The 12,050-nt window shown below is 34.2% G+C and overlaps 2 protein-coding genes across 3 annotated transcripts in view; one reads left to right on the top strand and one right to left on the bottom strand.

Annotated features, from left to right (window-relative positions):
- The window catches only part of LOC132173571 (uncharacterized), a 2,562-nt gene extending 195 nt beyond the window's left edge, over positions 1–2,367 (bottom strand). Inside the window, exons 1-5 of the mRNA XM_059585087.1 lie at positions 1,966–2,367; positions 1,623–1,736; positions 800–880; positions 269–441; positions 11–125 (exon numbers count right to left, since the gene is read on the bottom strand). Of these exons, the coding sequence (XP_059441070.1) occupies positions 11–125; positions 269–441; positions 800–880; positions 1,623–1,736; positions 1,966–2,262 (780 nt within the window). The 5' untranslated portion in view covers positions 2,263–2,367. The remainder of the gene's footprint in view (positions 1–10; positions 126–268; positions 442–799; positions 881–1,622; positions 1,737–1,965) is intronic.
- A 5,859-nt stretch (positions 2,368–8,226) lies between these two features.
- On the top strand, positions 8,227–11,780 carry LOC132176388 (E3 ubiquitin-protein ligase BOI-like). 2 transcript variants are annotated; one of them, XM_059588579.1, is made up of 4 exons: positions 8,227–8,500; positions 9,160–9,269; positions 10,642–11,003; positions 11,200–11,780. In XM_059588579.1, exons 2-4 carry the CDS (start codon positions 9,164–9,166, stop codon positions 11,731–11,733), a joined length of 1,002 nt encoding a protein of 333 aa, XP_059444562.1. In that variant the 5' UTR covers positions 8,227–8,500; positions 9,160–9,163; the 3' UTR covers positions 11,734–11,780. The 2 variants fall into 2 exon arrangements, with proteins under 2 accessions (XP_059444562.1, XP_059444563.1); XM_059588580.1 differs by having other exon boundaries at positions 10,623–11,003.
- The last annotated feature ends 270 nt before the right edge of the window (positions 11,781–12,050 follow it).

The raw sequence follows: 12,050 nt of genomic DNA, 5'->3' as shown, positions 1-12,050 counted from the left end.
TAAAGAAAACAAAACTATCCCATCTTACCATTCTGCCATTGGGAGTGCTCAAAGGGCATGCAGATGAGTATTCAAAACCTGTCCCAGGAAGTATAACAGGCTGCTCACCAATAACTCCACTACCCCTGCATAAGGGGATAATGATAAGACTTTTAAAAAATAAAAATAAAAACAGGCTATCTTGGTGAAGTAATACAAGAAAATTGAAAATGAATGAACTATACGATGACTTTAAGAGATCAAAAACAGTTTACAATAAGATACCAACCAGACATTCTCAACTTTTCCATTGGCATCAGTAATAATCCAATGTCTTCTGAGAAGCTGAACAGGGCGGTCTGAATTATTGGTAATTCTTATTCTATATGCGAAGAAGCACAGCCCCTTCGAAGGTTGACTTCGGCCCTCTATGTAAACACTCCTGACTTGAACCCTGATCCCCTGGAATTAAAAAATAAAATAAAAAAGGATTAATTTTATATCGACTAATTATTCTACCATTTGTTTTCTTTCATTGTGTTGTATTTGCCTATACTACACCAATAAGAAAGATAATCAAGGAACATTTTAGTGTCCAAACGGAAAAACCTAATATTTTTCCTTTTTTTCTGCTAGCAACAAGAGGCACATATCATCCTTTCAAAATAAAAATTTTCAATGATTTTCAGGTTGTTACAAAATTAGCCGAAAATTAAATGGACTAGGAAAAGACCAAACAGAAACTGTATGAAAATGGCATAAGTAGAAATGAAGATTCGAAAAATTAACTTATAAAACTGAGTAAAAAAAAAAAACATACAAAGGTCGTTGCATCACTTGCACATGTTAAGAGATAATGTGGTGCGATTTCCTTCAATTCATCACGATATTTAGCTGCGTCCTGCAATAAAAAAGTTCCCAAAAATAGGGAAAAAAAAAATCACAGGAAAGTTAATAGACAGAAGAGCTTAAGAAGAATGTGCATCGTACTTAGTAACAAACGCTAAAAATCAAAGCTAGACCAAAAAAAAAAAAAAAAATCATTACCTTAGACTTGTCCATATTCCATATTCAATCAAGGATCAAACTGAATTAGCATCTTGTTATGGGCAGATATTAAGTTATGAAAATGAGCAAGCAGGGTTCCTTTCTGATAGCAAATTCAAAAATTGCAAGTAATACTCTACTTTGCCAACCTACATAGTGTAAGATATAGATTTCGCATGATTTAAGAAGGGTTTAGGAGATGCTAATTGCAACTCTTGAAGGTCATGCAAAGCTTGAACCTAAAACATTGTTATTTGAGGCGGACAATAAAAAAGACAGAAAGTGGTGAATAATGCCAGCTTCTGAAAGATTATGATTTGAATAAATATTTCCTTCCAAGGCCAGTTCTTCAAGCTTTGGAGTTCCATTGCATTAATGAATACGGCTTAGGAGATAAAAATAGCATGAGCACATGGTTATTAAGGACTAAGCATTCAATAGATATAAAGTTGCCCATTTTGAACCAAACCAAATGACTGCATTCAATAGAATAATCCCAACATTCCAGTTCAACATATTCAGATTAAGACCGTAGAATGAGACTTAGAAATTCAAAAGAAAATCAATCACATGGTGAAAACCGCAAAGCGAAATACCTCAAACCTCTCCTCAGCAATTGCCTCCTTCATCAATCTCCGCAACCGCAAAACCGGCTCTTCTTCTTCAAATAATTTCAACGAATCACGTATCCTTGCGGCTTCTTTGTAATCCTGTACATCAAAACAAAAACTTGTAAGAACAATTATTAATAAAATTCATCGCAATGTCTTAAAGCAAAGGTTAAATTCTTAAATTCATCATTCCCCATAAGCAAAGATTAAATTCTTAAAAGGCTCTCAGAATAAGTAGCAATTAGTACTAAGTTCCTAAAACGGTCATCCTCAGTTTGGTTGCTGAGAAAACAAACAAAATCAATCATTTTTTCTCGGGGAGAGAGACCTCCGATTTGGCGGCGACCTCCATTTGCTGCTTTAACAGAGCGTAGGTTCGACTCCGAGACAAGAACGAACTTGAACTCGAACTCGGACTCGAGCTCGGACCCGCTCCGCTACCATTACCGTTTCGCTGCGAAGCACACGCCACAATCCTACAATTCCTCCCGAAATCCCTGCAATTCAGCCATTGCCTTCTCGTGCACTCCTCGATCTCAGCGAACCCGGAGCTTCCCCGGCCAGGCAACCGCCTCGTATTCCCCGTATTGAAATCCGTGAAAACCTTAATACTTAAAGAATGCATCTTTCGTCAGAAGAAAATTCGCCCACACCTTCTCTCCTCGGCTCGCAAAAATTTTCCCGAGAAAATTTGTCAAGTGGTATGGCTTTGATTCGAAGCGTGACATGACAACGGTGGCATTAGATATCTATTTTTGGAAGTGAAATTCCTAATAAGCCCTTGCTTGGATTCCCCTTTCCTTTTACCTGATGTATTTGCTTAGAAAAAACAGAAAAACAAAAATAAAATGCCCTGCTTAGATTTATGTCGATAATCTCTATAATTTTAGGTCTTCTTATAGTTTACGTTCTCCTAGTTTCTTTTTAACTGTGACGTATTTTTTAAAATTATCGTTAAATTTGATATTATCATTATTGACTTTTAATTTATTGGTGATTTTAAAAATCACATCACAATTAACAAAATATCAAGAGAACGCTATAAGAACACCTAACATTTTTCTAATTTTATTGTATTTGTATTCTAAATTTATATTTTTTTTTAAAAAAAAAAAAAAGTTATTTATTGATTTTGAAATGATGAAATTTTAGTGTATTAGTAAAAATTAAGTGATAAATATTGATGTGATATGATTAATTTAAGGGAAATAGATATTGGAAATGATATAATTTCTATAATAAAGTATTTTCAAATTTCCAAAAATATTAATTAAAAAAAGTGGAAGTTAATTGGTAAGGGATAAACGTGGAATTTGGCTTTTGTTCTTTGATGCGGGTTCGGGTCTCCGAGCCACAGCAGATGGGCTTAACCAGATACTTATTTTCTGTGCTTATATTAATGGAAGCTAGGGTTACACGTTTCGTTTATATGCTAGGCCAAGATTTTATGATTTTATTTTATTTTTTATTTTTTATTTTTTTGTGGATATCGAAATTTTATTTCCTTGAAAGGGAGAGAAGAATCAGAAGACGGGCTCCATCATATGAATAAAGTTGCTTCAGAATGTACTAAAGAGGTAGTTCAATCGACTGGTGATCACGTTTTATGAAGCGGAAGTCATTAGTTTGAATCTGTCTTCCTCCTCTTGTGTGGACATGTAAAAAAAAAAAAAAAGTTGCTTAAGAATAAGTTTGGCTTATGTTTGGATTAGATGGGCTTACTGTATTTAATATTTATTAAACAAATTTTCAGATCCTGTGTAAATAGTAATTTGTATGTTTTTAAACAATCATGACATTAATTTACTTTTATATATGCAGTAAATAAGTTGATCGATTAACTTGTGAACAAGTTCGAATTCGGTTAAAAAATAAATGAACGGGCCGACATGAAGTTGATTTAGAGTGCCCCTTGGAGGAAGAGTTTATTTAAGACTATCCATCTCAAGCCTATGACTAGCCCATCTTATTTCTGGCCCCATTAGCAAGAGATCGCCTTCGAATTTCAGCCCAAGTGACATTGTCGACATCTGCTAAGGTTGTGCCCAGGCTTTGTAAAAAAAAACACAAAAAAAAAAAAAAAAAATTAAGAGAATTTTAAAATTTGGGAGGGGCCCTTTAGCCCCTTGGCCCCCTAAAGCTATAAGTATAAGTTTAGCTTGGGATAGGGATGGACATATTAACCGTTTACCGCTTATAGATTGTCATTGAATTGTCATCGACCAACAACCAACTTCTGACAGTTGGTAAGCGGAATAAAAATATTGTTTCAACATCGGTTCGGTTTGGTAGGCGGCAAAAAAAACAACAAAAAAAAAAAAAATTGTCAATTAATCAACATATAACCAACTTAATTGATTTTTCAAGTGAATTTTAAATTTTATTTGGTAGGTTTTCTTATTTTATTTGTCCAGATGATTTGTGAGTGTCATTTTGGTCCATGTTCCATTCATTTATTTTTTATGTTCATTTATAAAACATAAGTTTTACTAATTCTCTAGTTAAAAAGAAGTTGATAAATCTTAACATAAAAACTTGTAAACCAACAATTAACCAACTTAACCGACCAATTATTAACCGACTAACCGATTAAGTCGAAACCATTCATTGTCGGTATGAAGTCGGTTAATTAATCGCTTTAACCGACTTTCACGAATCGGTAAGTGAAAATGCCTTTATCGATATCGACCGAACCAATACTCACCCCTAGCTGGGGATATGAGTAGTTTTCTATCCTACTGGAGGAGCATTGAAAGATTAATAGAAAATATTAATAACGACAATATTAACATAAAATAAAACTATAGAAGAACTAAAGAAGGGGGTGGAGGAAATTAATTCAAAATTATCAACGGCAAAAAATAAAAACTAAACATATGGGCATGAATGCTGATGATTAAAGTTCATTGGGTCCATGGGACTAGTATAAGATGCCCATATGCAATGAGCCAATACAGACAGTTCATGAGACAACTTTTGATGAGGCTTACTTATTTTAGACAATTCGAATTCCAAGATTCACGCTTATCCCAACAAGTGAGTTCTATCGAATTTTCTAACTCTTTGATACGGACAACTTATTGCAGCCGATTTAAATCCAAATGTGCATGCGAGGGTGTGCTTTTGGTTCAAACCCACCCATAGGAAGGTGTGGTGTGTGGTGAGTCAGAATCAACAGCTTGATGATTACAATGGTTCCTTTCTTTTATTTCCTTGTCTCCTTTCCATCTTTTGTGGATGGATTCTGATTCTGGTGATTTTTTATGTGCCTTTTTTTAATTGTTTGTGTGCAACTTGGGCAAGTACATCCCACGAGCCACTGGCTCACCCTTCCAGAGCAGGTGGACATGTGCATCAAACCCACATTACAATAATTACAATAATATCTTCCAACCATATCATCAACTTCAACTGAGCCTCTAAATAAATTGAAAAATCTTGAATGAGTAACATGAGATTACTGGACCACCCGGCCCCTCCATTATTGACACAAGCATTAAATTCACGAAGAGAAAGAAAGAGATTTAATGTTTTTCTTCTTACCCTGCCTGATGTTAATTGTCTTGAGAATAATTTTTTTTTTTTTTTTTTTTTTTAAAAAAAAAAGCAATGTAATACAATATTTCATTAATAAAACATGATTACAAGTAAGTTAAAGATGGGCCGGAACCGGACAACCGGCCGGAAGGCCGCAGAAAACCGTCTTCTTCCAATAAGATGAAAATTGACACTGCCACATTAATTTAATAAGATGTGAATGAATGTATGTGTAATTTTCAGCATTATTATTGATATGAACTTGGGTTTTTTTCATTTAAAAAATTTAAATTTAAATTATTATTTTAGTTACAATTTTATCGTATAAATGTTTATTATTTTTATTAATTCATTATTTATTACATCAATATTTATTTTATTTTACAAATAATAAATAATCGTGTAATATAAGATTTAAAAAACTCCATACAATTTGAATATTCAAGAATTATAAAAGATTTTTACAAATTCATGCCCCGTTTGTTTCAACATAAGGTGATTTCTAAAAAGTACTTTTCGTATTTTTCAGTGTTTGGTGCGACTAAAAAAATAATAGTCAAACCGAAAATATTCTCTGTTGACAAAAAAATCTTTTTTAATTTCCGTAAAATAATTTCTCTTATTCAATACCATAAACCATTTTCTAAGTTTGTAAGCTTCACCTTCTCAAAATGATGGAGTTCACCATACCACCACAATCGAACCTCTGTTAGATTACTAACGCACCACCGTCGAAGGTTGCCGAAAGTCGTCGACCTTTTTGGCTGTCCCTTGTTTTCCATACAAGCAAAACTTATATAAATATTTTCAATTTTCAATATATAGATAATCGGAACAACCTAGCCTTGATTATTCTCATATATAGACTTGGTGACCCAAAACTGGTGCGCGTGACAAACGGAGCTTCCCTCCGTCTTTCCTTCTGGAAACAAAGCCGAAAAGTGGGGGCCAGCGAGGAAGTGGATCCCACACGGCGGCAACAAGAAGGAACAGTCAGCAACACTCCAGCCGTTCCTCACGTTACCGTACTGTGTGCCTTGTCTCGGCATCTCAATCTCCTCCTGGATTCTTTCCCGCTTTTTTCTCCCCTTTTTTTTTTTTTTTCCTCTTCTTAAAGCTAACGACTCATTGCCCCTCGGCCCGACCACTCTACTCGCCCACCTAATTTTAACGCAGCACGCAGTCAGCACAACAGAAACACACACGTACATGTTCCAAAATACCCTCTTATTTCACGTTGCCACATTATTATCGCCGACAATTTTTCCATTCCAAATGAGTAATTTTTTATTTATTAAATTGACTTCTTTTTTTTTTTAAAAAAAAAAATGTTATATTTATTTTAAATGTTTAAAAATTATTAATCAGTTGATGATAAATCCAGGGTTCATGTTGAGAGGGAGTGAGAAAAGGGAAAGGGAGATCCTTAACATATATTGAATTTTTATTTTTATTTTGTTTTTTATTTTTTATTTTAATTTTCTTAACACAAAAATATTAACAAATAATTCAAATGTAAATTACTCTTAACAATCATAAAAAGATTGCCAAAAACTTAAAAGACTACACATATTTTTAGGGTTAGTGGAAGAGAAATGGTACCCTCGCTTTCAAATGCTTACTATTAAATTTTGGATGAATTATCGAAAACATCAATTTTCATCTGTTTTATAAGTTGGTTAGATTATGTTTAGGGACGGAGCCAACCTTGAGAATGGGCAGGGTTCATAGCTGAAAAACTTTAATTGGCAGAGGCTATTAGCAAAATAATAATAATAATAAATAACCATAAAAAATTGTTTTTACCTCAAAAATTTTTTTTTTGTCATTTGGGGGGAGGGCCCTGGCCTTGCCAGTCCCCCCTTCCTCCGTCCCTGATTATGTCATTATTGTAAACTCTTAAAGAAAAATACGATTTTTTTTTAAGAAAAAAAAAGAAAAAAGAAATTTCCAAGCAAGAAGAAGGGAAGGGAAAGACTAAACAGTACATTAAATAAAAAGTACTAAAAAAAAAATAGGTGGAATAGAATAACAAGTACACCAACCCCACACACTACATAAAAGACCTAAATTTTACTGAGAAAAAGTCATATTAATGGCCAACCGACCGACCTAAATATGAGAATGATTAGTTATTAAATAATTAAATTTTGTTTAATTTTTTAATAAAACTTTATTTACCCCCTTAAAGTATCACGGATTTTGCAATGACACCGTCAAATTATCAAAATTTACAATGTGCATTCATTTTTTTAGCCCCTTTCATTGCTTTCAACCCTCCATAACCGTTGAAATTCTACCTCAACTCAAATGGTTAACAAGAGAAATGTCTCTTATACATTTGTAAAATATATAAAAATACAAATTTACCGTTAGTTAAATATTTGATAAACGTGGGTATGGTTTGGTCATTTTGGCATCTTTAGTGAGGATTTAACACAAAATCTTAATGGAGTAGTGAGGTTAAAATAAACTGAAAAATAAAAATTCATATTGCAACTTTAATAATTAAACAGTGACATTACAAAGCTCGTGATATATTGAGAAGAGTAAGGGTGCGTTTAACATTGCGATTTCATCGATAAAAGTATAGTTTTAAACAAAATCGCAGAAAATGAATTATTTGGATATTCGTTTTTAAAAAATTGCAATTTAAGTAAGAATGTACTTTTTTAAAAAAAAAAAATGCATAATTATAAAAACTAACTGCAATTTTAAAAGCCAAAAAATAATAATTTTGTCAAACAAATATTTTTAAAAATCACGTTTTTAAATTACAAACGTTGATTTTAGTTTACCATTCAAAGGGGACTCTTGAGATTAGCCTACTTTGATTCTTTTAACTTTAGTCTCTTGGATTATAAGGCGTTTGTAGTGTTTATCCGCGTTGGAAAACATGTTGAGGAGTGCAAAAGGACGTAAGAAACCCACGTACTTGATTTGAATGTTTTTAAATATCATTTTATTGAATAAGGACACGGTGGTCAATTCGCACCGACGCATCAGTAAAACCCCCAAATAAAGAAATGAAAAATATTACTGGTGGGAAAACGAAAAGAAAGCTGATGAAGGCGATGATGAAGATCACTCTCACAACCACGACACCAACGCCAACGCCAACACCAACACCAATACCAACAATTCCCCGTACAAATGGAATCATCGGTTTTCTTCTTAACCTTAACCACTCTTCCCCTACTTTTCCACGAACCACTGTCCCTCCCAACCATCCCAATAATTATGCTTCTCTTCTAGCGAAATTCTCTGTCTCTCTCTCACCCTCACGTTTTAATCCGACTCCGCCACGACCCACACGACGATTTGAGGTACTTGTTCTGGTTTTATCTTCGTTATGCTCTGTTGGGTTCCTGAGAAAGTGCCCGGAAAGGAAAGAGACTGAAAATTTTGATCTTTCTTTGCTATTGTTGATCTGGGTATTGCTTTTTTGGGAAACTCTGATCGCATAAAGATTAGATTAGGAATTTGAGATAGGGTTTTTCTCTGGGCGCCTCTTTATGGTTACGATTTGTTTTGGAGAAATCTATTGACGCTAATTGTTATTATGCTAAAGCTTTTTTTTTTTTTTCTTTTTTTTTTCCTTGTGGGTTTTGTTGGAATCTTGTATTTGTGTCTTAGATCTTTTTGTCATCAAGTTTTTTAGGTATTTGATTTCACTTATATACTTAATATGTCTCGATAGAGATGGAAAACATGTGTTTTTACTTTTTACCAGTTTATAGTTATTGGTGATATTGATTGTGATGTTCTAAGAAGGTGATTCATTGATGTCTTTTTTAAGTCAGATCATTTATTTGCTTGATCATCTGGTGCCCCTCATAATCAATTAGCATTTTTGAGGCTCTTCATTGTTCATGATTTGGGTTTCTTGTAATGAGATTCTTGAGCTTAGGTTCCTAACTAGTTGTTATGCCTTAATAAGTTTGGTTAGTTTATGGGATGATTGATCTATCTTGGTTTCGTATAGGAATATGTTTGGAGGTGATAGTAGCAATCCTGTGTTTCCCACTTTCCTTGACGAAAGTCAGTTTCAATATGTCACCGGGGGAGTGCCCCAGCTGCAGCTATTTGGAGATTGTGAGTTTTTTCAAGAACTTATATCACTGAATTATATTGTTTTTCTTCCTTTTAAGTACAGATTAAATTTTTTGTTTTGTTGTTCTAAGATTTTATCTGTTATTCATGTTGATTTCATATACATTACCCCTCTTATTGCCTGGTCCAGTTATTTCTTTTCCAGACATGGTTGTTATGTGCTTGGTCTATCTATATTTTGCAACTTTGATCAATTAGGACAAGGTTTCTCATTCAGTTTGGGCATTTAAGTTTAAATTGTTGCTTCAATTAAGGATGATGTCTGTTGCTTTACCATTCTTGCAACACAACATGTGATTACTTAACTTGTACATGTTTGAAAGTCCTAGTAAATATTGAATCAAATGCACAATATAATTATGCCTTTTCAAGATAAAATCGGACAGGTGTTATTTCATTGATAACTATGGGAATGACCTATATATATACATAAATGTGTATGTACTTGTATGCATGTGTATGTATGTGTACTCAATGTCTTTCACTCTTGCATTATTGCACAACTAGGTGGAGTTGGTATCATCAGTTTAAATGTATAGGTGTTATTTCATTGATAACTATGGGAATGGCCTATATATTTAAATGTATATGTACTTATGTGTGTGTGTGCTCAATGTCCTTAACTCTTCCATTGTTGTACAACTGGGTCTGGGTGGAGTTGGTATAATCAGTTTTGTGTACATATCATTGAATATCAAATGTTAGAAATTTGTAAGTAATAGTGATTTAATGGGGAATGTCTTCTGGTTTGTGACTGGTTTCTTTGCCAATAAACTAATGCAGTTATTTGTCAAGACAATGGAACGCCTGGGCTCTGCTACCACCTGTAAATCAAAATGCTACATGTCATTCTTTAAAAACTTAATAACAAACGAGAGTGGTCAATGGACCACCTAACTTTGAGCATCTTACACTAGGGGAAATAATTTTAAAATTGTCCTGGACAGAAAAAAAAAACATATTACACTCTCTATGTGTCTCTCCTGTCCCATCTTCCCTTTCCCATTTCTGTCCTTTACAGCAATCTTTGTTCTCTGCCCTTTCTTGTGAGTTGGGAATTATCTTGTCAATGCCTTTTCTTCTCTTTCTTTTTATAATTAGATGTGATTTCTTATGATCTTTTTAAGTAAACTTGCAGTTAAAATCAAGCTTCTTGCTGTTTCCAGTTGGTGATAATTCTGTGGCATCTTTGTTCGTGTTAAAATAAATAGTGTCTTATAATTCTGTTGCATTTTTTGTTCATTGTAGAATATCTAGAGTGTCTTACAATTCTGAGGCATTTTTGTTCATTAATTTTTTTTGCTGTTACTCTCCTTATTAAATTAATCTCATAAGGTGACATTGCATCTGTCAGTCACTGTTGGATGCAGTGTTGGTCCTTTAAACTACATGGGAAATAACCATACCAGTGCGATGGAGCAGCCAACTAAAAGAGCCAGGGAAGCAGAATCTATTTCCAGACAGCAAAAGCATCTTGTGTCTCCAAATAATAACTTCTCTCAAGATAAAGCCGGTCAGTCTGGAAGCATTCTGAATCCTAACCCTGTATCAACTGGGCTGAAACTTGCATATGAGGAGGACGAACATAACTCATCTGTAACTTCTGCAAGTGAAAGTATGACAGCTGCCCTCCCTGCTATTTTGTCCCTCAGCGATAATCTGAAGTTAGAGATCGATCGGCAGAATGAAGAATTTGATTGTTATATCAGACTTCAGGTAATAATCTTAATCCAGATATTAGCTTATGGTGCTGTTAACGCTATTGTCTTAACAATACCTCTCTTATCATTCTTGTCACCACTTAGGAGGCTGACACCCATAAATTAGTTTGCACTAGATTCAATGTTTCTCTTTTCACTATAGCTTTTACAAAAATAAAAAATAAAAATCTTCCTTGGTTTGTTTGAAACAGGAAGAAAACATCCTCAAGGATGTGAGGGAACTGAAGCAAAGACACACGGTTTCTTTTCTGAGTGCCATAGAAAAGGTCGTTGATAGGAAGTTGCATGAAAAAGAGCTTGAAATAGAGAATATGAACCGCAAGAACAAGGAATTAATGGAGAGAATAAAGCAGATTGCTACGGAAGTTCAATCCTGGCACTATAGAGCAAAGTACAATGAGTCTGTAGTCAATGTCTTGAAGAGCAATTTGCAGCGAGTCATGGCTCAAGGTGCCATACATGGGAAGGAAGGATGTGGGGACAGTGAGGTAGATGATGCAGCCTCTTATGCTAATGTGGATCACCAAGGCATTATAGATGGTTCTGGCAATTCTGTCTTCATGAAGAAACAAATGAATTGCAGGGCTTGTAAAGTTAAAGAAGTCTGTGTCTTGTTGATACCTTGTAGGCATCTGTGTCTCTGTAAGGATTGTGAAGGGTTTATTGACATATGCCCTGTCTGCCAGGTAGTGAAGACTGCAAGTGCTCAAGTATACATGTCTTAAAAGTGTAATGGTATCAAGCCATATATCTATATCTGCACACTTGTATTCCTCATTCTCCCCCCCGAAAGTGCAATCAATTTAATTTGTTTATGTTATTGTGGCCTCTGGATTTGTGGGTTACCAAATGGAGATGCTGTAATTCATAACATATCCAGACAAATTAATGGCTCAATAATATCTTTAATTTCATTTTGTAGAAGTCTCAATTGTCTCTGTAAATATGGACCATATTCACTCCAGTGTTTGATAGGTTCCAGTGCTATGTATATTTTGGATTATGAGAAAACTTAAAACTATGGGTATGTTTGTTAATGTGC

This window comes from Corylus avellana, chromosome ca3, assembly GCF_901000735.1.
Source record: "Corylus avellana chromosome ca3, CavTom2PMs-1.0".
Taxonomy (NCBI): Eukaryota; Viridiplantae; Streptophyta; class Magnoliopsida; order Fagales; family Betulaceae; genus Corylus; species Corylus avellana.
The sequence above is the reverse complement of the archived record's forward strand: the minus strand, read 5'-3'. Positions and strand labels throughout refer to the sequence as shown.

What these genes read in the sequence shown, in the direction of transcription:
- LOC132176388 (XM_059588579.1), top strand. Translation starts at nt 9,164, where the DNA reads ATGTTTGGAGGTGATAGTAGCAATCCTGTGTTTCCCACTTTCCTTGAC. An exon ending in GCTGCAGCTATTTGGAGATT is followed by an intron (nt 9,270 to 10,641) that starts GTGAGTTTTTTC and finishes TGCATCTGTCAG; the next exon opens with TCACTGTTGGATGCAGTGTT. An exon ending in ATTGTTATATCAGACTTCAG is followed by an intron (nt 11,004 to 11,199) that starts GTAATAATCTTA and finishes TGTTTGAAACAG; the next exon opens with GAAGAAAACATCCTCAAGGA.